General features: G+C 38.7%; 2 protein-coding genes across 2 annotated transcripts; one reads left to right on the forward strand and one right to left on the reverse strand.

Moving 5' to 3' along the window:
* The first annotated feature begins 336 nt into the window (after positions 1-336).
* On the forward strand, positions 337-9181 carry d2hgdh (D-2-hydroxyglutarate dehydrogenase). The gene is made up of 10 exons (XM_033988883.2): positions 337-476; positions 1230-1567; positions 2354-2411; positions 2914-3053; positions 4004-4197; positions 4522-4690; positions 5900-6043; positions 6127-6269; positions 7281-7446; positions 8198-9181. The coding sequence occupies exons 2-10, from the start codon at positions 1249-1251 to the stop codon at positions 8458-8460; spliced, it is 1596 nt and encodes a 531-aa protein (XP_033844774.1). The 5' UTR covers positions 337-476; positions 1230-1248; the 3' UTR covers positions 8461-9181.
* Positions 9182-9640: 459 nt separating this feature from the next.
* On the reverse strand, positions 9641-22663 carry acvr1l (activin A receptor, type 1 like). The gene is made up of 10 exons (XM_033988345.2): positions 22508-22663; positions 21134-21213; positions 20005-20253; positions 18900-19111; positions 16511-16610; positions 16269-16415; positions 14634-14909; positions 12931-13128; positions 11394-11524; positions 9641-11049 (listed from the first exon to the last, which is right to left on the reverse strand). Exons 2-10 carry the CDS (start codon positions 21201-21203, stop codon positions 10918-10920), a joined length of 1515 nt encoding a protein of 504 aa, XP_033844236.1. The 5' UTR covers positions 21204-21213; positions 22508-22663; the 3' UTR covers positions 9641-10917.
* Positions 22664-25155: the final 2492 nt, after the last annotated feature.

The raw sequence follows: 25155 nt of genomic DNA on the forward strand, positions 1-25155 counted from the left end.
TATTGTATTATTATTATTATTATTATTATTATTATTATTATTATTGTTATTATTATTATTATTATTATTATTATTATTATTATATACTAGGACCAATAGCAAGGTATATATACAAAATAATATTGATAACAAAAGCAAGCGAGTTTTTACATATTACAGCGTACAATTATTTATGAATGAATATGCGGTTTGTCATTTCACGTGTTTAGTCTGGTTGCGTTATGTGATTGGCTGCTGCGTAATAGCCAAGAACTCACGTGATTGGTCCTTGAACCAAAAGCGACGCTCTGATTGGCCCATGGTCCTGTCTTTGTCCCGCCCACCTCACATCTCTTCCTGTACAGGGGTTAGCTTGCAGGTTGTAAAACAGTTGTAAACAGTGGCGTAACTTTGACTTTTAACTTGCTCAAGCCTCCACAAATTCAAGCGAAATAACTGCTAAAGCAAACATGTAAATTTTAAAGTGACGCACGGTGGTACGTATAAAGATATTTTCCACTTTGCATGAGGCATTTACTAGTAAGACTAGTGACTTTGATTAGCATGGTACTAAACATTTGGTTAGACAAAAATCAGATAGAAGAATGAGATGGTACTTTCTTAGACTGATAGTGTTTTAGTATTTTTTTTATTAAAAATGTCCAAAATATGCAGAAAAATCTAGTCACACCAGTCATACCTGCGTGTTAACAATAGTACTTTTACTGACATATTAAATGTGCAGTAAGTAACCTTTTTAGTGGAGGGGTCCACCACTGCTTATCTATCTGTCTTACTGCTTATCTATCTGTCTTACTGCTTATCTATCTGTCTTACTGCTTATCTATCTTACATTTATTCATTTCAATCTCAAGTATTTTTTATTGCAAATACATGCATTCTTACTGTCGCAGGGTCACCTCTCCTCAGATCTGACCTGTAATTTGGCCTGGCAGAGTCAACTGCCAGTCAAAGTATTAACATTTCCATGGAGATAAGCAGGTGATGGAAAAGTTACATAGTGCACCTTTAACTTTGCAAAATGTACTTTTTTGTCTTGTTTGACTCCAACAGGAGCAAGAGAATATTTTAAAATATAGTAAGGCTTTTTTTTTTTTTTTTTAAATCAGAGGAGAGTAGTACTCAGTTACATTCACTCATTACATTATGTTACATTTACTTGAGTAACTTTTTTAAAGAAATTGTACTATACACTACTAGATAACTAACAAATACTATTCTTTTTTCAGCTTTTTGTCCAAACCAGACATGGCAAGGATTTTTCAGAAAGCAATCCAGCTCAAGTCAACTCTAAGATACACCCAAGTGTCCTCCACTCACAGACTAGCACTCACGAACTCACCCTTCACCATAGCAACAAGCCATTTTTACCCCTCCAGGTGCAACACTCGAAATTTAACAACCAAAAATGCAGAAGGACCCAAATCCTCACCCCCAGAGAGACTGCCTTTCACCAGGGTAACTAAAGAAGACCTGGACTTTTTCCGGAGCATTCTTCCAGGCAGGACCATCACAGACCCGGACCTACTGGAGTCTAGTAATGTGGACTGGCTTAAATCTGTTAGAGGTAAATAAATCTTAGCTGTAGAAGTTGCAGCAGCAGTTGCTCAATTGCAACTGGCAAAACATAGGCACTGACATTGTGTTCTTGAGCAAGACATTAAACAACATATGTAAACAACGTATGTGGTCCCCTCATCAAAACATACCTGGAGTTGTATTTTTGCTTCATTCACACTTCATTAATCCAAAGTAGTGTTCTCTGAGTACTCAAAAATGCTCTGTTTGCATTTTGTCCAGATTGCTGTGTCACAAGTAAAAATCCAGACTTTTTTCTGCACAGTTTTAAGCCCATAAACAAATTCTGGGGTCAAATTGTGTTCACAACAAACATATGGCTCTATTAGCGTAGCATTCACAGGAGATGACTTAATTTGTTTATTTTATCACTGTTCATTCTCGTTGCTGGCAGCAGAGCGAAATCCAACGTTCGTTGGAAATGGAGGTGTAGTTTAAAAAGTATATTTTCCAAATGCCGACACTATTTTAAGTTGGACCAAAAGCATGCTTAACATAAAATTAAAACCATAAGAATGCATAATATGTGTTCCTTAAAGCTACCATTTCTAAAGGAATGTAACAAAGTGGATTGCAAATCTTTTCCATACGCACGTCATAAATAGTGTAGACACTTTATTTCATGTGATTGGAGGCAAGATTCAAACTAGTTAGTCTCTGGTCGAAGGGAACTCTCTTAACAGCTGTGCTACTGTTGCTCCACAGCTTAATGAATAAGAAGTAGTCATCAAAATTGAATAAGAGACTGAATACTAATTGCCAAATTTGTCCATAGGTTCTAGTGAGGTGCTGCTGCGACCTCAAACTACAGCTGAAGTCTCTCAAATACTGAGGTTGGTAATTTAATTAATATTTGGTACTTAGTACTGGGCCCTGAGTACTTGGTACTTTTTTACATTACATCTGAGCTATTGAAAAACGTATTACTAAAGTAAAATAACAGTTCCCAGCCCATGTATTGCTGTACATGATTTTTACTGTCTTAAAAATGTGAAAGACAGAACCAGTTCATTTAAATGCTTTGCAGAGGTCGAAGGTTATTCCTCACTTACTTTACGCATTCTGGCCATCCTATTTATTGTCCACAATGAGTTTATAAGCTCTTAACTTCAGAGGCCAAGTAAAGCTACCAACAGCTAGCATCCCACACCCTGATGATCTGACAATAAAACGCTTTAAAAATATACGAGGACATTTTGACCTCAAGAGCTGCTGCATGTATCTGTACTGGGTCAAATACGGGTGCAGGGCCTTTACAAATGCATGTCTGTGCTTGAACATAGACACGCCGGTGCATTTGAGATTATAACTCCTCCTTTTCTGTTGCTATGACAGGTACTGTAATAGTCGTAACCTGGCTGTGAACCCTCAGGGGGGTAACACTGGTTTGGTGGGGGGCAGTGTACCAGTGTATGACGAGATCATCCTGTCCACAGCTCTCATGAACAAAGTGCTCAGCTTCGACCATGTCTCAGGTAAAGTACAGTTTAAATCATTTAACATGATTTTACCCTCAGTGACTGCACCAGTCTGTCACCTAAAACCACATGTCTGAAACCTGCTGAAAAACATTCCTCTTGCATCCTGACAAATCATGCCAAATATGCCTTTCTTTTCAGTCGGGTCAAATAAATATTGAATAAGATGTTATATAAAAATTGCAATTTAAAGTGGAACAAAATTAAATCTCCTATTTTGTTACTAAACTGTGTATATGATGTTTTAATAGTATTGTCTACTATTCCTAGCCTTTTTTTTGGCAGTTTTAGCCAAACTAGGTAAATTAGCAGCTTTCTGGAGTGGCCACTGCAATTTCAAGTACTATGTGACATCACACAGGACTGCCCTGATTAAAGTCAGGTGTTTCTGATCACAAACACCTGGCTGCTGGGCTGAGTTTGGATACCTGTTCCTCATCTGTGCAGACCCTGCCCCTCCACCCTTCTCACTCTTTTCTTTTGTCCTTAAGGTTTTGCCCAGTTTGCCTCTTCCCCCCCCCCCCAACCAAGTTATATTATACAACCACGGCTTTACATTAGTGCTAGCAAATGTTTATTTTCAGGTTAAGGTTAGGATTAGGGTTAGGTTTTGGAACAGTTACTTTAACTTAAAGGTTAAGGTGTACGGACAGCTTAGCTAACGGAGTGTTGGCAGAACTGCTTTGGGAAAAAAAATGACGCTCCCAGTTTAGCAGCTCTATTTCAAATGTGGCTGTAGGAGGGGTTTAGGTGTTTAGTCCCACTTTAAAGATTCTTGTATTAGTTTAGCAGTCACTATTCCTTTGATTTTTCAAATGTTAATCTTGGACATATTAAAATAAGGAATGAAAACTGTATCTTGATATGAAAATAAAGTGTTTATGACACGAAATATATCTCTGTTTTGATAACAACATGACAATAAATGTCTAAAAACTGTTGTGCAGGTATTGTGACCTGCCAGGCGGGCTGTGTGCTGGAGAGCCTGTCCCAGTACCTGGAGGAGAGGGACTACATCATGCCTCTAGACCTGGGGGCAAAGGGCAGTTGCCATATCGGAGGGAATGTGGCCACTAACGCAGGAGGGCTAAGGCTACTGCGATACGGGTCCCTGAGAGGCACAGTGCTGGGGCTGGAAGTGGTGAGTAAACAGGTCTGTAGAAATGAAAGGACAATTACCATAGAGTTGAGTCCCAAATTGTACATGGTCTGGCTAAATTATCATTTTACATGCATTTTTATAAAGGAGATGGGTTAGGGTCTTTCTGCCTGCTAACTCACGCTTCCTGATTCTCTGACAACACAATGTTTTTTAATTAGATACAGACAGCAAACATCAGACTTTTTTTTACCTCAAGAGCTGCTTATACAATATATCTTTACTCGGGCAAGACAAATTTTGTTCAAATACATGGGGAAAATCAGGTACGCTCTCTTAAATATGTGGATTTCTTTTTTTCCCCAGGTTTTTGCTGATGGGAGGGTGCTGGACTGCCTGGCCACACTGAGAAAGGATAACACGGGTTACGACCTCAAACAGCTGTTCATCGGCTCAGAGGGAACACTGGGAGTCATCACTGCAGTGTCTGTGCTGTGTCCACGCAAACCCAAGTCTGTCAATGTTGTGTTCCTAGGTAAGCGTCTATTACTTGTATACATACTGTACTTCATTCATACTCGTCTGAAGTGCTACGGGTTTGTCTAAAGTATCAATACTAAAACTAATAAGGAAACTTGGTATCGATACTGCAAAAAATCACTTTAACAGGACAAACTTTGAGGCATCCTGAAAAGTTTTAGTGTCTCTTTGAGTTTTATCAGAACTAGTAAGACCTCATGGTAACATACTGTACAGAAAGTGATTTAAGTATGTGAAAATGACATTCTTTTACTAAAAAAGAAGCATTTTTTAATCTTCATTGTGGTATCATTATCTGGATCAAGTATTGAGTCAATTCTTTAATATTTTATAGCAAATTTTGAACTATTTTTAATACTAATCACATAAATATCACAGTTATTATTATCACAATATCACAAATACACGCGTTACAATTCACATTCATACAAACATTTTCAGAGCTTTTAACCATGTTGTAGTTGTTTCCCCTCAACATTTACTCACCCACTGCTCTCTACTTGCTTTGTTCTCCAATTTTATTTTCTTAATCTGTGATATGCGTAGGATTCAGCGGCGTGATGTCACCATTTTGGTACAGAAAAAAACAACAACCCATTACTCGCTAGTGTGATGTGCAGCTTTCCATCTCCCATTCCCATCCATCCACCTCCCATTGGGCACCGCAGTTTTCTAACACGGAAGTTGGCAAACTTGTTTCTATTATTATGTCGTTTTAGATGAATATTGTGATTTAAAATGTCTAAATTGTAACATAATGATCCACAGGTGTCATAGATTATCACTATACAGCCGACACAAGCGCAATATGTCTTTTTTAAAGCAACACCATGTAACTTTCTAGAGGTAGCACATCAGCTGTATGATCCCTTAGAAATTGATGATTACAGCCATTCTCCTAAAGCTCAAGGAACAATATTTCCATGGAAACACTTAAGAGTCAGGTTTGTCCAAATGCAAGCCCACTCACCGTAAGATTCTTCAGTGCAATAAATCCATCCAAAATGAAATCAGAAACAAACATGCTTTTATCTTGGTCTATTTTTGAACTAAAAGTTGAACGTTGGGGCTTTAATTAATACTTAAATAGATAAAAAATAATCATTTGTATATTTATTGAATGTAGTATTGGTAGTATTTATTTTGAACATTTGTGGAGGGCACTGAATGAAAAGTTATATTATTTTTTTTGTTTTGTTTACAGGCTGTGAGACATTTGAAAACCTGCTGAAGACGTTCCAGCTTTGCAGAGGCATGCTGGGAGAAATCCTGTCTGCGTTTGAGTTTCTGGACAGTGAGTGTATGAGACTGCTCAATACACACCTCAAACTGTCTAATCCTATATCAGGTACTACATAGAGTTAACAATAACCAATAATATGACACAAAACCAAAGAATATGTAAAAATGTTGTACTTTTTTGTCTTGCAGATTGCCCATTTTACATCGTCATAGAAACCGCAGGATCTGACCCAAATCATGACAGTGAGAAGTTACATAATTTCCTGGACGAAGCAATGAATGCAGCTCTGGTTACTGACGGGACAGTGGCGACAGAGGAATCCAAAATAAAGGTACAAGTTTACAAGAATATTAAAAACAACATTTTAGAGAGCTGAAATTGAAATTGCACATGTGGATGTTGGTGATACAGTTTAACTAAAATAAAGTATTACCAAAAATGTCAACTATGATCAAATAAAGGACATGCATAAAATGGTGTTAGAATAATGATAGCGTGATTATGAATCCTCCATTTATATAATTTCTTGATAAATACAATTTTAAACTATTTTAAATCTACCTGTTTGATTTTTAAGGTTCTACAGTTTGATAAAAGCATTCATTGGTGGAGGGACCAAACAAGTCTGTCAGTGTCAGGGTCTTGAGTATCTCAATCATCTGTCAGAGATCAACTCTCATTTAGGCAAACATCTTTCTCTCAGAACGTCCTGTCTTATCAGGGTGTAACCATCTGGAATAATATTTCACTCTCAGTGAGGCAAAGCCAGTCTCCCTGTTTTTAAGAACCATTTAAAATTGAGGTTGAAAGACATGCAAACGTAGGAGCATGTGTGAGGAACATCTTTAGAAGTTGGATGTTTATGTGCAATAGAACTCATCAGTGCAATAAGACATTGTTGCTGTTAAATGTTCTGACATGAGTCTGTGATCACTGTTCTTGTCTTTGTACATAGTCTGTGTAAATAGTGTATTTATGTTTTATTTTTTGTAGTACCATCCTGCAGGGAAGCTACAGATGTAAATATGACAGATTATAGACTTGACCTAATTTCTATTTGTTTAAAGGTTCATTAATCTGCACAGTTCCCACTTTTCTTAAGTAAATACGTTAAATAAATAAAAAAGACCATATGTCATTTATTACCATATTTTCCAAATACATTTTAGGCCCCGGTGTCCATGAATTACTTATAGGACTAAAATGAAAACCAAATCTGATTTATTTATGTATGAATGTAGTCCTGCCTCTCCTGTAAACTTTCCTTAATGTTACTTTTTCTCTATTAACATATTAATTGCACTATGGCGTACCTCACAGCATGGCTCTTTTCCATATCCAGGCCTTGTGGTCCATGCGTGAGAGAGTGACCGAGGCTCTGACCCATGACGGCTTCACTTATAAGTACGACATCTCCCTCCCCGTGGAGCTCATCTACAGGCTGGTCCTGGACATGAGGCAGCACCTGGGGGACAGGGCTCGCAGCGTGGTGGGATATGGACACGTAGGTAAGCTATCACAGTCAGATGCCTGTCCTGCAACAAATACGTTGATATATCATATGTCTGAGCAAAATGTGTCTCGCCCCAGTACAGATATATTGTGTAAGCCTCCCTTCAGGTCGAAATAAGTCTACTATGTACTGTCTGATAATCAGGAAGTGCATATTAGCATGGTGGTTGTTAGCATTACCAGAACCGCAAAACTCGGCTCTGAAAGTTGCTTCATAAACTCATCGCAGTGAATAATTAGGAATGCATAAGGAAAATGAGGAATGACTTTTGACCACTGCAAACTGTAAAAAACATGAAAAACAGAACTGGTTCATTTTAAAGACAGTAAAAATCAGGTAGAGCGCCTTTAAGGTTAGGACCGGCTATCCTTCAGCTGGTTGGTAAATACCCATTGTGCCACATATAAAGGTACATTTGCATTACATTACTGCCTATACTATTCCTGTTCACTTGTGGTATCTATTTTAGAGACGTCTCTGTAGTGACAGCAGCTAGGGCAACCAGTGCCAATTTATTTATAGTTATCTCATCTCCCATGTGTGCGTTTTTTCTGTTTATTTGGCCATTAAAATGAACAAGAAAAAATATCTGACATTATGTGTTTCAACTTAAGCCTAAAGAGTAGGAAAAATAACTATGAAATTGTACTGAGCAAGAGAAAAGCTGCTACTAATCAGGGATGGTTTATCAGTTATCGTGACATCAGAACTAAAACTATCATATAATTGCATCTGTTTTTCTTTAGGTGATGGTAACCTCCATCTGAACATCACGTCTCCGGCTAAAGACCCCGCTCTCCTGGCCGCTATAGAGCCCTTTGTGTACGAGTGGACTGCTCAGAGGAGAGGCAGCATCAGCGCGGAGCACGGGCTGGGCCTAAAGAAGAGGAACTATATCTACTACAGCAAATCCAGCCAGGCCGTGACTCTCATGGGGGACATCAAACACATGCTGGACCCCAAAGGCATCCTCAACCCCTACAAGACCCTACCAGACCACCTCACATGAGCACCTCACATGAGCACCTCTACTAATATGAAATTATATTAAAGCTGCACAATGGAACCTTTTTGAAGGAGGGTCCACCATAACCTGGCTCATGTCAGACTGATATGTGTGATATGAGTTCTACACATCAATCTGGGACGACTCTTGCTAAAGGAAGTTGAGAAAAGGCAGAACGTCATGATGAATACTTGAATCTGATTGGTCGAAGCTTCACACCCCGAGAAATCGAACTTTTAATGATCCATTTGAGAGAAAAGCACAGGCATCTTCTCTGTCCACAAATGCACAAAGTGTTTCCCTCTGCACAATTTAAAAAAACTAAATAGTTTTATTATTTCTGGTAAAATGGGCTGAAGTACATCGCCATGTTTGTTTTGGTTGGTTTGAGCTCTTCCTTTTGGGTTCTGTTTAAATGAAATATTCTGAGAATTCATCGTGCTGGCCTGGTTATCTGCCATCTCCTTGTTTTGCGAGATAATAAAAACATGGAGACAAGCAGGTAGCAGACCCTCCACCAGAAAAGTTACATAGTGCACCTTTAAGCACAATCAATGCAGTCAATATATTTTAGTCTGTGTAATGTACTGATTATTAATGTGAGGTGATTTTTGTTTTATTTATGAGAACTATTTGAGGTTGTTGTAAAATGATTGTCCAAATGTAGTCTAGAGGACAGAATGCGTCCTCTGCATTTGACCCATTAAAAATGATTCACTTGTGCAAAGCTGTTGGTCATTAGTACCTCGCTGGAGGATTAACCTGCTGGTTTGTCTAACGTCATCTTTTCTTATGCTGAGTTAGTGTGAATAAATGTGAACAAAATCTTATATACATATACATTGGGATATACATTTTTCCCAGCTCTTTTTGCACTTGTCTTGTTAAGCAATGTTTTAACATTATAACAACCAATACTTGTCAAAAAGTACTGTAATTTTGAGAATTTAACAAGTGTGTAAAATTAGATGAACATAGGGCATTATTTAACACTTATTGAATAAAAAGTCTTTAAAGGGTTAAGTGGCACGACAACGTGGTCACCTTGATATCCTTTAGTTAGTGGGTGAACACTAAACTCACTATGCCACTCTTGTCCAAAGTTAATATTAGTGTGATTAGTGACTGAAAGAAAAGATTTAAATAATGGCTTGAAATCATACCCCACCACATGACAACTATTCCTAAGAGTGCAGTAAATATTTATTACATATAAAAAACAGCAACATTTTCTCAAACAGAACCACACACTTAGGCAACTTTCTCACTTTGAAACATGTAACTCCAGTCGACGTAGTGTTTTGGATAGAATGCAGCAGGCAACTTGTGCACAGTCATTGGGATGAGTCTGGGTCAGGCTGCTACATCTTAATACCATCGTTCCTTTTCCTTACAGCAATACATCTATAATACAGGCAAATTCCTATACGCAAGTGCTTCCTCTGTCTAAAACCTGGCAAATTACACGTATGTACCACCAAGCACCACCAATATATATACTTTTTACAAATCCCCATCATAAACCTGCTGTAATGTCAGTGTTATTTCTATGGATACAATCGCACCGTTAAAATCCACATATACTCAGCAGTGTAGTACCAGCGGCATTTTTGTTTTCTCCAGATTCTAAAATGATTAAGGAACACATATTATGCAAACTTTTTTGAGCTTTTACCCATTTTACACTGTTGTCCCCTCATCAAAAACATCTGGAGTTACATTTTATTTCATTCACGCTTGTTTCGTTATTTAATCCAAAGTTGTCTTCTCTGAGCACTCAAAAATGTTCAGTTTGAATTTTGCCAGTTTTGTTGCGTCATAAGTAAAAATCTGAACTTTTCTTGTTCAGTTTTTCAACCCATAAGGCATCACTGGAATTGTTTTGCATTCAGATTGTGTTGACAACAAACACATGGATCCAACAGCGTAGCATTCATGGTGTTTAAGGGCATCAGTTCACATTCTGACTATTCATTCCGGTTGCTGACAGCAGAGAAAGCTCCAACATCTAAATACCTCATTGGAAATCACGATAAAGATTCCAATGTAGACTTTATTATAGTTAGAAAATGTGAAATACTAATCCCACGGTGTCTAAATGCTTGTTTAAAAGACGATTAAAGCCACAAGAATGCATAATATGTGTTTTTTAAGTTAAATCCTATTGGCTTTTTCCTTTGTAAGTGAACATTTGATATTGTGGCATTTCTTGGCATGTGTAGGTTGATTGTCTTTGAGCATAATGCCATTACCATCACAAACTTTGGAAAACCAGAGCCATTCCAGGGTCTAAGGCAGTCCGTTATAGGCGTCAAGTTTCGAGAAGAACATGGTATTTTAAGACAAGGGAAGATGGCAATGATGGTGTAAGGTACCAAAAATGCCTGGACAGTAAAATTAGGTTGATAGTTTGTGGTCCTCCTTTAGGTCCATGTTAGGAGCCACATTGGGGAGCGGTTTTCAGGATTCTTTGCCTTTCTCCAAAGAGCTGTAGATCTTATCCAGAGTCTTCTTGATACGTAGGGCAGTGAGGCGCGCCGACGGGTTCTGGTACCAGCATTCTTTCATCAGCTTCACCAAGGCCGAAAGAGTCTGAGGAGAAAATGGAATCAAATTTTTGCCTTTGACCACTTCAAACTTGAAAAAAACATTTGAAAATAGTTATATTGGCATGATGTAACCCAAACTAAAGGAAATACAGTAATTAAGATAATATCCAAAGTTAGGTCTGCCCACTAACTCCCTTTTCCATCTCCGGGGTGGTCAATTGCAGTTGTTTCCATATGGTTCTCACCCAACAAAATGGGGAAAATAGGCAAGATCATATCTGCTTTTACAGCACACTGCATTGAGAAAGACCTGAAGAAGTAAAGGTCTAGAAAAGAGCCTCCTTCAACATTTACATTAACATTTAAATAAAAGACTCAGATACTCACAGGGTCTGAGAACCAGCGGTTGGGGATGAAAGGCCTCTGCTGCTCCACACACACCACCTTCCTCATGTCCTCGAAGCTCGGGTCGTTTGGCACCTGGTCGTAGAACGGAGGCTTGTATTCTTCTACGATACCTAACATGAGAAATACAAAACCCTTATAAACATGTAGACAGACAATATTATCATTATAATTACAGCAGTCAGTACATAACCAACTAGACCAAATCTAAACAAGGAAACTCGAGGGTGATCTTTGAAGCTGCTTTCACAAGTCTGGAGTGAAAAGACTTTAAATTATCTCAGTTGAATAAAGAATAAATTGTGCATGGCTTATAGATCTACAACATGTTACAAAAACATAGTGTGGTTTCATTTTGCAGTCTACATGAGGGTAGCAGAAAGTTTTTTTGAGCCCAGTTAGGTCCTGAATGTAGACTTGGTTTGGAGCTGTTCTAGTCCAGGTTTAGTGTCAGATTTGATCCCCGGGTAGACTCAGTTTTGATGTGGAGAATGTGTGTGTGAACAGTGTGAACAGACCCCAAATGTCATGGTAAGGGACTCCAAAACATATGACAGGTTTTTATGATCCTAATTATGATGTGGTTTGGTGGGATAGTACTTGTGGTTAATATTTATCATAGTTTTACATCAGTTAAGTGGAAGTTTGTGGACAAAAGTTAAAAGATAAAAAGTTGTGTCTCTGTAGACTCTGCACACCTGACTGGACGACTGGTGCGCTGGAGGAGAGGCTCTTGGCTGAAAAGGGCCTAAAACGTTATACTAATAAAAGTGAACCAAGAGTGAGACAATGTGTGGAGGTCTTATTAAAAAAGATAAAAAAGTTGAAAATACAGAGTTGTATTAGTCTAAAAAATTATTCAATACATCCATTTAAGAAAATAAAATTGTTGTCCACATCTGTTGGCCTGTAAATAATAAACTTCAAGAAAACTGTCAAACTAGAGAAACTAGGGAAGATTTTTATTAATATCTTCGATGTAATTTTTTTGTGTGAATTGAGTAGTCTAACCCGTCATTAGGCCCGTCACAATAATCACTATATCAACTTATTGCTCAATATATATATAAGCCGTAACAATATTTTTTGGGGTCAGTATTTATCGTGCACACATTTTCTTTGCACTACTGGGAAATTTTTGGTTCTTTTTTGGTTATATGATAAGATTCAAGCTGTAAAAGGTTGAATTAATAACTTCTATGACTCATTACAGAGGCAAATATAAAACTCACGTGTTTCATGCTGCTGTTTATTTATTGCAGTTCATTTTTTTTTTTTTTATCTGCTCTTAGGCTATTGCGTCAGTGGCATAAATTTGTTTCAATATTATTGTTTATCATCTATATTTATTTCAGTACTATGTCGAACTTCAAAATGTGTTTTCGTGACAGGCCAACGCGTCATATGCACTTTAAGTTAGACACTGATCAACAACTTTCTCAATCTCAAACTAAACCTGGACCAACCCTTCCCTGACCTTTCCCTGCTCCCTGCCCGGCTCTAAGCTCCGTGGACTCACCGTTGCTATAGGTGCGCCGGGCGATCTCCCACAGCACCAGCCCAAACGCCCAGATGTCCACCCTCTTGTAGGCGTCGAAGCAGTCCGTCTGGATGCTCTCGTCTAGGACCTCTGGGGCCATGTAGCGTTTGGTGCCCACTTTCGGGTTGTTGCCCACGTCCAAGAGGTTGTCCGCCTGCGAGTGGGTCACTGCCAGACCTGTTGGAGTTGGAGAACACTATTACATGGCTATACTAATAAGTCAAAAATGTGTTCCTGATATGATTATTTGGTTTAAATGTTAATTGTCATTATTCAGATCACAATATGAGAACCAAAAAATGATAGCCATGATCAGAAGCCAAAAGTCATTTCTCGGGCTGTGATCCACTAAAAAAAATTCTTGGTCGACTAAAGACATGTCTTGCCAATTGATTAATCTATTAAAAAAAGGGCGGGGCATCATGCATCTTTGTGTATCTGACCTAAACTGCACTCACAAAACTACAACTGCACAGGAGTTCATGCAAAAACAACTATTTATGTCCATGGTGTCAAATTTATGTGTGAATCATGTGTAATCTTCCTTTTTATATATAAATATCATATTACATATGCCATCATGTTTGTCCCTCCACAGTCTACTCAAAGAGTTAGTATACTAACTTTTACTTTTTTTTTAACCTTTTCATTACGTTATGAAATCTAACTTTCTGAATGATAAAGTTGGTCACATGCTGGAGGAATGAGGCAAATGAAAGCGAGGTAAGATTTCGCCTTTTGGCCATGGTGTCAGTGATTACAGAGTAGTGAGGTTTCTTCTCACAACAATTGTAATGTTAAAATGTGATATTTTGACATCCTTATTCATAACAAATTTTCCACAATTTTCTGTTATGGAAGACATTCTGGAGACTATATTTTTAGAGCTGACATAGCCACGGTTGGAATTTTACACTTACAATACGTGTACAATTAAGTAATGACACATTTTATGTTTTTGTTACTCAGATACAATCAGTATTTACATTATATCAAAATTCTTGAATATGATTATGGCATGTTAGACGTATGTAAGACGGAGGAAGCCCAGGATCCCTTCATCATGTATGAGGAGATCTAACCCTGATCAATACTTTAACAAGGTTCATTATCCTACTATGAATAACAACACCATAACATTAACAATAGTCATTTTGGCATCTTAACATCTCAAACTTGGCATCTGAAACCCAGCACATGTGCCTCACAATAATTAATATATAAAAACACAACTTTAAAATGTCCAAAGGCGCACAACATTCTTGAATCCTTATAGTTTAAACCTGAGGTAGAGACGGGTCAGTTTTCTATGGTGGAATTTGCTGTTTAACTGTCAGATTGTAGATGTGTTGTCCTGGTTTATGGTTAATATCTCTAATTACTGGGCCAATTCACATGAAACAAAAACAGGCATAAAGTTCAATGTCTTCATTGTCACAATATCTTCAGAAAGTGTTGCCATAATTCAACCCCAAAGATGTGATTGTTGTCAAAGACTTTAAGACGTAAGATTAATATGACTTTGGAGTGATTGTCTGGCTGTTGAGTGAATTAGTTTTTAGAGCCAATCCCAAACAAATTATAAGGTTCAAGATTTGTAGATCATAAGTTTGGATATTTCCTTAAAAATTACATACTAAAATTCCCGAACGTGAAAGCAGCATCAGTGAAAATAAACTGACCCAGGTCAGCGATGCAGCAGCGCAGATCCTTTGTCACCAGTATGTTCTTGCTCTTCAGATCTCTGTGAGCTATGGCCGGTTTGCCCTCCGTGCCAAAGATCTCCGTGTGCAGGTGCACCAAACCATTTGCCACGGACGCTGCCATGGCCAGCCCCTCCGACGTCTCCACGGCAACGCGCTGCAAGTAGTCGTAGAGCGAGCCGTTCTCATGGTAATGCGTGATGAGCCACAGCTGTGTGCTGGAGTTCCGAGAGGTCATATCCGACGCCATGAAGCCTGGAGACCAAAGATAATAAGAGGATGAACAAAGCACAAAGGAGGAGTGAGAAAGGCTACACACACGCACGCACACACATACGGAATACAGCACGCTTTAAACACTGCAAACTGGCTATTGCCTTTTGAGCATTATCCCATTTATGATCACACTGATTAAACTGTACATTTCTAATCACAAAGATTAAACTGTCATCACATTACTATGATAATTACAGCTGTTCATTGGCTCATGAATATTTCAACAAGCTTTCAGTTCCCGTGACATTTGGTATTTGTTTTAGAATGTGAAAGATCGCCTATGTTTGGAAAATACGGTCCACATTTACAGCTGACGTTAAAAGGTATGAACTAATTAAACATTTTTATACAGTGCTTTTGTACCTTCAAGGTACTAAAACCTGGGCAGGAAACCTCTGCGTTTTGACTTGAAAAAAAAAAAGCTATGTATGTATGCTATGTTGTTGACAGAGATCTGAAACATCACTAGACACACACATTGAGGTTGAAATTAGATTCACTAAGTTGGTTCTTTTTTTTTCATGGCCAATGCCGATACCGAGTTAACAAGATACACGATAACCTCTGCAGATATATGGGATAATTTTAATTATTTTCCTCAAATTACATAATGTGAATTTACCGCAAACTGGATATTTTATCCCGATAGTTGATACGCTACAAATATCTCCCAAGATCTCAGCAGAGATGTATCGCTCTATCTCCAGCTGTATGAAACATGGGCCTTCAAATCAAATCCATCAAATCAAAACAACTTTATTTATCCCCAAGAGGAAATTCATTGTAGGTCTCTTCAAATCTTCATCTGCCATAAACCTCCTTATTGTACAGCCTTATGGCATTTGAGAAGAAGGGGTTCTGGTGACGTTCTGTCCTGCAGCTCACTGACCTCAGACTTAAACTGTCTGGTCTCTGTTGTTCAAAAGTTGAGTTCAGGGGATGGTTCATGTTGTTCAGTAGAGCATCCATGCCTGCTGAGTGTCCGTTGCTGCACTACCTTAACCAGAGTCTCTAAACTACTTCCTATAGTTGAACCAGCCGTCTCTGTTAGTTTTTTTTGTCTCCCAAGATCTCTTTTTCTGAGACTGCCCCCCCCCCCATGTGCAGCAGTTTATTGTCTACATTAAAAGACCTTGGCTTTTTTAGAAAATATAGCCGGCTTTGGCCTTCCCCATAAAGTGCATCTGTATTTGTGGACCAGGTTGTTGTCCAGATGCGCCCGGAGGTATTTATAGATGGACACCATTTTAATATCTTCCCCACTGATGGTCACAGTTTAGTTAGATAGTTAGTTAAAAAAAAGTACATTATTATTGTCCATTATCCTTCTGCTCTCACCCAGGATGTTGTCGTGCCGGAGCAGCACTGTGTTGTAGATTTCCGTCTCCCTGAACCAGGACTTTTCATCCCGGGACGAGAAGATTTTCACTGCCACGTTCTCGCCCTGCCACTGGCCCCTCCACACCTCCCCATACCTGCCTTTACCTGGACAAGACAGTTACAGCATTAGACAAGCTATTACCATAGAAATCTGGTGTTTTTTTAATTGCCAAAAAAATTATTTGTGGTCTTTGACTCACCCACGCACTCCACCAGACTGATCTGCCTGGCAACAGTTCTCTGGACGAGGAAGGGAAGGCCAGAGCCGCTCCCCGAAGTGCACGAGTGGTCCAACAAATCCTACGCAGAGACAGTCAGGTTTTAGGCCACAGACTGGTACAATGTGACTTAGGCCTGTCATGATAATCACTATATCCACTTATCGTTCAGTATATGAAAGCTGGAACTATATTTTTTGGGGTTAATATTTTTCATGAGTGCTTTTTCTTTGCACTACTGTTACATTTTTGGTCACATTTGGCTACATGATAAGATTTAAGACGTAGAAATTTGAATAAATCTATGACTCATTACAGATACAAACTAATTCCTAAACTGTTTCATTCTGCTGTTTATTTATTGCAGTTTCCGGTTTCTTAAAATATTGTTATAGTTTTTGTGGTTTAAATCTGCTCTTGGATTTTTGTGTCAGTGGCATAAATTAGTTTCAATATTATTGTTTACTGTCGACATTTACTTCAGCGATATATCGAACTTCAAAATTTGCTATCATGACAGGCCTATGACTACTACTGCCAAATCACTAATAATAATACATGCATATATTTAAGAGTACCCACAGGAGGTCCAGCATGTTAACACTCCCTTTAGTCCTGGATTAGTTTTGATTTAGTCCCAGTTTCAGCCTTTTGAGATTTGGATTAGTCCTTATAAAAAGGTATTCTTTAGTCCTAATTTAAACCTGGTTTAAACCAATTTAGTCCTTTAGCCCAAGTTAAACCTGAGAAATCCTGGTTTTGTTTTTGATCAGCACAAGTTTGGTCTTCTTTATCCCTGGCTTACACCTGATATACAATTCTAAATAATTCCACTAGCCATAATTTGGATCTGGTTATGTCCTTGTCTGAGCTCAGAATTAGGATTTGCCTTTTTTTTTAAAGAAAACTAAAAAGCAACTATAGCCTTGTTTAGTCTAGGTTTTGTCTCTTTTGAGTTTGACAGAGTTTGACTGGTAAATGAAGGTGTGAACATTTTTGTCTTAATATAATTAAAATGATTGTGTTAAAAGTATATAAAAAGATGCAATACTCAACAGGAACATTGCATATTGCAATCTTTTTTAAAATCGTGCAGGCCTACTCAATAGTTTAGTCGATTAATTCCTTGGTTTAGGATAGTTGCTGTTTAGTCCTGGGCCGTTTCTCAAGTCCCAGGACACAGTCTCTGTACTGGTGTACGCCCGGGTACAGAGCTGTGGGTGCAGGCTCGGAGAATGGTTCATGAGCCACAATCTGCTCTCTCAGCTTTTGGGACAGATGGACTTGACAACATCAACGGAAATAAAGCTTGTGTGGGTGCTTGCTATAATAAAAACTAATCATGCATTTGAGACTAATAAATGAAGCATTACCCTTTCCCATAATACAGCCTCACCTATTCTAACCCACCAGTCCTCTACATCATTTAGGCCAAAGGTTTGAGCTATCGTCAGTTATCTTTATTCTGGTCAAAGGTTAGATTTTTTGAATATTTTGTGTAAGAAGATAAGCCTAATATACATTGAATTCATTGACTTCTAGGAGCAGTATTGGGAAGTAATTAAACATATGTATTGAAAATGCATATTTAGAATACTCAATACAGTTTTATTTGGTGGTATTCAGTGCAGTTTTTTTAAATCAGAGAAATACAGGGTATTCAGAATACAGTACTCTGACTGGGGCCATGTAACAGAATGTTACAAAATAGATTGTACATTAAATATAGGCCAATAAGCTTCTTTGAGTGAAACATTTAGGCCTATTATTCCTATTCTTATGCGGCAAAATGGGCGGAGCAAGTTCTCATCCGGGGATTTCCAGCGGACTTGCCAAGAAGCAGACTGAGTTGGAAAAGGACTCAAGTCTGCGAGCGCACAAGTCTGCGAGCGCACAAGTCTGCGAGCGCACAAGTCTGCGAGCGCACAAGTCTGCGAGCGCACAAGTCTGCGAGCGCACAAGTCTGCGAGCGCACAAGTCTGCGAGCGCACAAGTCTGCGAGCGCACAAGTCTGCACGAGTACGTGGATTGACAAACGGCTCTTGAGTCCAGATCTAGACCTGGTTTAGTTTGATAAGCCTGAATTTACACCTGGCTTAGACTTCAATTAGCCCATGTTTACTCCTTTTTATCCCAGGTTTAGATCTGATACAGTTCTAATTTAAATCTGTAAGCCCTGATTTGGATCAGGTTAAGCACTGGTTAAGGTTTAGAGTGTAGTAATTTTCTATCCCATTAGCTGGGATACCAGCAATTTAGTTGTCCAGATTTAGGCCTGGTTTAGTCTTGTTAGTCCAGATAAGACCTAATTGGTTTAGTCCTGTTTTAATCCTTATCCAGTAATGATTTAGTCTTTTCACAGCGCACTCACCGCTAGTGTGCTGTCCCCCACATTGGAGGAAATGAGTCCGTCTATGGTGCCCTGCTCAGTGTCAAACTCCTGTAGCCTCTGCAGCCGGCCATGGTGGAGCCTCCTACAGGCCAGGATAGACACTACAGACAGCAACACCAGGACCAGAACAGGAGCCAGGATGAACAGGGCCAGAGTCTCCACACGATAGGGAACCGGCTCGCCCTCTGGAGCTGTGGCAAAAAGAGACACTGGTTAGAATCAAAGCACTTCTAGTGAAGATGTACTGCTGGTAAATGGCAGGATGGCAAAGTTAAGCATAGTTACTACTAAATGAGTAAATTGCAAACATTGCTATTATTTTGTTAAAGGTACAGTATGTAATTTTCTGGAGGTGGCACATCACCTGTACAATTCCATGAAACTAAAAAGTTAAAACCTTTTGGAAACCATTTTGGAATATTCACCATGGAGATGGATGAGTTTTATGGAATAATGGGGAACATTATAGCAACATATTTTTGACAACAGGCAGGAGGAGGCCCCCTTTGAGGCCAAGTAAAAGTCAGGTTTGTGTAGATGCAAGCCCACACCACAAGGACACTTGTTTTTTAGTGCAATATTAGCCATTTTCTCAAAATTAATAGGGTTAATTAATAGTATGTAATATAAAGGAACTCATAATTATGTGATAATACCTAACCTGGCACTGTTGCTACCGATACTGACATACTCCACACTAAATGCTAAACCACAACCATATATTTTAATATACAGGGCTGCAACATTAATCACAATCTAACTGAAATCAGTTTGCGTGGCAAAGCAACAAAATCTCCTGTGTCATTCTACATGAAAACTGCTAACTCTGTAGACTGGATCTGCACAAAGCATGTTCTGAAATGTGATTGATGTATTAGTTTGTCGGCTGATATGTCAGTCTTTTTGTCCGTTTTTCTGGATGTGCTTAAAATATGATCTTTGAACAGAATCCTATTCTTAAAACATAAATTGCAAACTGAATTGCAATTCAATATTTTTTCCAAATCATTCAGTCCTACTATACAAGATAAACTGCCAAAGTCCAAAACAATATTGTGCCTCAGCAGTCCACCGTGGGTCTAACCTGACGGCAGCAGAGCCATGAGAGCTCCGCGGGTGGTGTTGCTGTTGCACAGGTTGGTGGCACAGCAGAGGATGGCCTTGTTGAGGGAGGGGGAGGTGGAGCACTGAAGGAGTGTCTGCTGGTCATTCTTCAGACAGCCGCGTTCGAACAGAGCGGCGCCGCCCTCCAGTTTGACCGAGGAGAAGCAGCGGGCGCCGCGGCACTCCACGACCCCCTGGCACCGATCACACGCGCAAACCACCGGACCATCTGCACAGTGAGGGGGACGTGGTTATCAAGTATGCCAAGACAGGCAATGCATTTTTGTCAGGATTGACTATTAATTCAAATTTTATAAACAATTTTTGGAAAATTCCAATTTTTCACACCAAGCACAATCTAGAAAATCTGACTTTCCAAGTATCACCAGATCCAAACTAGGTCTGTACCAGGACTATTCTAGGTCTACAACCATAATGGAAGAGAACCATGGTCATTTTTTAAGGGCATCCAAACTTATTTCACCGAAGGCCAAATGTTGAAACATATTCAAAGGGACAAAGACCAGTGGTGAATACAGCGAGTCATTCAGATGGGGACAATTAACATAGTTTTGTGATGTTATTCAGGTTATGCAGGTAGAATTAGTTAATCTGCTGTAGTAATTACTGCCTCAATTAGGCCAGTTCAGCAGGGGGCCTGAGGGCCAGTAAAAATTGGTCTAAGGGCGCATTTGACCCCTGGGCTACAGTTTGGACACTCCTGCTTTAGATAGAAGACCACAGGGCTGGGCAATTAATTGAAAGATGGAGAGATCATGAATCAGTCATGTCTAATTGACAATGATATGGCTGAGGTTTTAAATTGTGAGGTCTAAAGTCGATCCTCAGTAAAAGCATGTGGTTTGGAGAAGAGCTCAGACTTTAAAGGAAGAAATTTGATGATAATTTTTCATTTATTTTTTTCCTCAAATTTCATAAGACCACAACAAATATTTACCCACATATGTCAAAGTATACGCATATAAAACCGCACATTTGAATAATCGCAGTAATCTTAACCAAAGCAAAGCATCATTGGGAAAAATAGCTGACTATGAACACTCTAGACCACAGATTCTAAAAGTGAAAAACATTACGATGAAAATTACCCGTGTCCTCAGCTGATATGTACAGGACCTGCAGCAGGAGCAGAAGCACAGGGACACTGCACACTCCCATCTTCACGGCACTGACAGGGACACAACAACACACTATTACAAAACAACAATATAACACTTTATTTTATCAGAGTTTATATTTACCATTATTACTCATTGTTTTCTGTTGCATTATGTCACCAACGCACATGCATAGTTTGTGAATTGTGTACATTGACAATGTTAATAAAACAGATTCAGATCAGAGTAAACATAACTGCCATAAAGATTTTTCCAATTATATTTTCAAAGTATTGAACAGTACACAGCAGAGATAAAACAAACAAATCAAAAAGGAGAGAGACAAATTACATTATATCTAAGCAAAAAACAGTGGTGGGTAGTACTTTTTAAAGAAAATGAGTAATGAATTCTTTTCTAGCAGCATACTTTAATTCCTATTTGAATAATATTTTTTTTATCCAAGTAACAGTGCTCTTACTTGAGTAAAAGTTGCAGATTTGCTCACAGTGGGAAGAGTAACCACAAGTGTCAGAAGCTTTATGTTGACAATATGAAATGACTTGTACATTTGTGTTTCTTGCACTGCTCCTTCAGGTATGATTTTGTTTTTCAAATTACATTAACGTCACATTATAATGTAGATGGTACACTCCGCCAGGTACTCGTTAAGTTACTCTTACTTGAGTAGTGGTTTCCCAAATACCTTTTTTTTTTACACTTAGTAAATTCTTGGACCATTTCTTTGGACTTCTACTTGAATAATATTCTTTTGAAGTAAAATTACTCTTACTTGAGTCAAACGTTTGGATACTTTACCCAACTCTGGTAAAAATGTAAAAAAAATTTATCTTATTATTTTAAAGATATATTCAGTCTACTATGTTAACTCTACTACTTCCAAATGCAGCTAAAAGACAAAATTATTCAACTCTGGACTCAAAACAGGCCAAATTATGATTTGATCCCACTGCTTCTGTTTTGTGACTGTAAACTGTATGCTACACCTAATGTTAACCATCCATACACGATCTGATCCCAAATTTAAAGCTAGTTCCCGTGGTTTAATCACAGAGTGTCCCGGTGATGGCCGTGCCCTCCCGGAGCTCCAGGCCCGGGGGAGCTGTTAGCGGCGGAGGAGGGTGGCGAGGAAGTCGGGTTAACGAGGCTGTTGTTGGCCGAGGAGACTCCCAGGCGCCAGGGCAGGCTCCATCCAGTCCACCACCACCACCACCACCACCGCCACCACCGCGGCTCCGTCTGCTGTTAGCCGCATGCTAGGCTAACCATACAAAGAACCGCACCGAGCCCGGGCTGAGACAGCGGGGAGAGCGGGCACACGGAGCGGAGTCTGCGGGCACCTACCTGCGGCCCCCGGGGGGAACTAGCTCATCGCCCGGCGTGAGGAGACGGGGGCATCGCGGTGGAAGGAAAGCCCGGGGTCGTGTTGTTGTTCTCGGAGGGAGAGGAGAGGAGCAGCACCCAGCGCCCTAAACCCCGCCCACCGCCTGCTGTCTGCACGCGCAGCCTATTACGTCATCAAAACATTAGCGCCCAGATGCATTGTGGGGTGGGACAGTCCTCCAGCAAGTCTGCGCTGTGCACAGGTAGGCTACATTATTTCATATGAATAACTACTCTAACATGTATTTACCTACTAATTATGTTTGTAAAATGAATTGCAAAAGATAATTTAATCTAGTTTAAATAATGTCCATGGTTATTTAGCGACATTGTTGGTTATTTCATTGTAGTTTTAATCTGTGCATAATCTAAATTACTTACAACAATTATTAGATATAACACTAAACACTGTCAATCCTAAATATTTCATAACAACTGCAAACCTAAATTAAAACATGTATAGGTTACTCATTTCCCAATTTTTTATTTATTTATTTATTTATGTTTTTGTCTTTTCTAGTTTTGTAATTTTGGTGAAAGTTATAATTTTACTTCCTGGTTGGACATGGGCAGCAGTAACCGTAATGTTTACAGGGGCCAAATCTTGTCTATATTACACTCACAAATACATGACAACACCTTTATTTGACTAAAATTAAGGTTTAAACTGTCAGAAATTGATGGAATTTTCTGTGTTGATGACATAAGCAGACAAACTCAACGCTACTTCCTGTATTTTCTAACTTTTTGTTTTTCTGTTTTTCCAGAGGGTCGGCAGTTTGATTCATAGATGTGTGAACTCTGTATGCTTGTTGTAAGTTTGGACACAAAAGTTGTAAGTTCGGACACTAAATCCATGATCCACATTGGTTAGAGTAGTAACGTGGTCCATCTGTCCTTCTTTTGGTTGTTTTGCACAGTTATTTAGGCCCTGTTCCTTGTCCCACTTATTTAGAGAATGTCCCACTTTTCATTGATGCCACATGAATTAGCAGTTCTACACATTTAAACATATTTCACATTCGAATATATATTTATATTTTACAATTATTTATTATTTTAAATTAATTGCAATCAATAATTTAATCTAGCATAAATTCTCCATCGTTACATATTAGTTAATGACATTGTCCACTGAGAAAGTTACTGACCTGTAACTTGCCCTGGTGGTAGCACCCGTTTGTCTCTATGGATACTGTATAGGTAAGTTCAATGCCATACTGTGGAACATTGTAAACAAGCACAGTTACCATCATTATACTTAGAATTTGACTAAATTCTTGCCTAGAATCTGTAGATATTTTGATCAAGTTAAAATATTACTTCCTGGTTGGACACGGGCAGTAGATGTGACATACAGAGAGGTAATCCCTTAACTGTTACCTAGCAACCACAATGCAAACAAGGGACAAAGCTCATCTAAATTACACAATAGTTGTAATCTGCCTAATACAAATAATTGGCAACACTTTATTTTGTTAAATGAAAGTTTAAACTGTCTTCCTTGTGTGTAAATTGTCTCTGCATTTTGGATGTAATGTTTATGACATAGGTATTATAGGTACATAGGTATTCCATTTTAGAACGTTCTGTTACTTCCTGTATTTTTGTCCTTTTCTTTTCAACTTTTTTTCCACAAACTGCCACTTGCTGCCTGATGTAAAACTGTGATAAACATTTAGCACTGGTAATAATCCCACCAAACAAAGTAATAATTAGAAAAACATGAAAATCTGTCATATGCACTTTAACAAATTGGTCTCATGCCGCTTTTGCTTGTCCCTCTCTGCTCCCTCTGCTGACCCTTTGAATAGACCCCTCTTTTCTTTAAAAGGTGAATGCAACTTAATATGGCCTTTTCTCTTTCAGCTAACCAGGCTAATCTGCTCTCACAAGTTCAACCATCCAAAAATCACCAACTTCCCGTGGTGAGAAGTAGAGAGTAGGGTTGTCAAAAGTATCGAAAATCAGATACTAATCGTTACTAAAACTAGTATCGAAACTAGATACTCTTTTGAGCAAGAGTCAATACTTATAAAGTCACATTCACAGGATAGAAATGAACCTTTCCTGAACAGCTTTAGGATGATCTTGGGCTGTGTCTGAACAAGTATAAGACACACAGACTAGTATACACCCACGGACCACTATGAACCTACCTGGACGACTGAGGGATTACACAGATATAAGACACATGGGAATATAAATGAAAGTACTCTGATTTGATGTTGAGTATCGAGTCTGTTCCTTAGTGTTAAAATCAAGTTTGAAATTTTAGTAACAACACTAGTAGAGAGGTAATAAGTACTTAAGATTATATATTATTTTACCAGAGTCTTTCTACTCCAATACATTTTTATTTTTTTGAAGTATTAATTAGTACTCATCAAAATAGTAACCAGTCGCAGAGTAATTAGGCTTATTTTTATTCCAGATGCCCTTCCTGTCATGAAGAGGGCGATATGGGTGTAGTCGTGTCTTGGGAGATTTGAACCATCAGCTCTCTAAATGCGTTGCTTGCCTTAACAATTGCACCACCATCACCACGGTAACCAGTCAATTTATTCATCAAGGGAACATTTTTTTACACATTTCTTTAATCGTTGAAA

Source organism: Periophthalmus magnuspinnatus, chromosome 22 (assembly GCF_009829125.3).
Source record: "Periophthalmus magnuspinnatus isolate fPerMag1 chromosome 22, fPerMag1.2.pri, whole genome shotgun sequence".
In the NCBI taxonomy this organism is placed as follows: domain Eukaryota; kingdom Metazoa; phylum Chordata; class Actinopteri; order Gobiiformes; family Gobiidae; genus Periophthalmus; species Periophthalmus magnuspinnatus.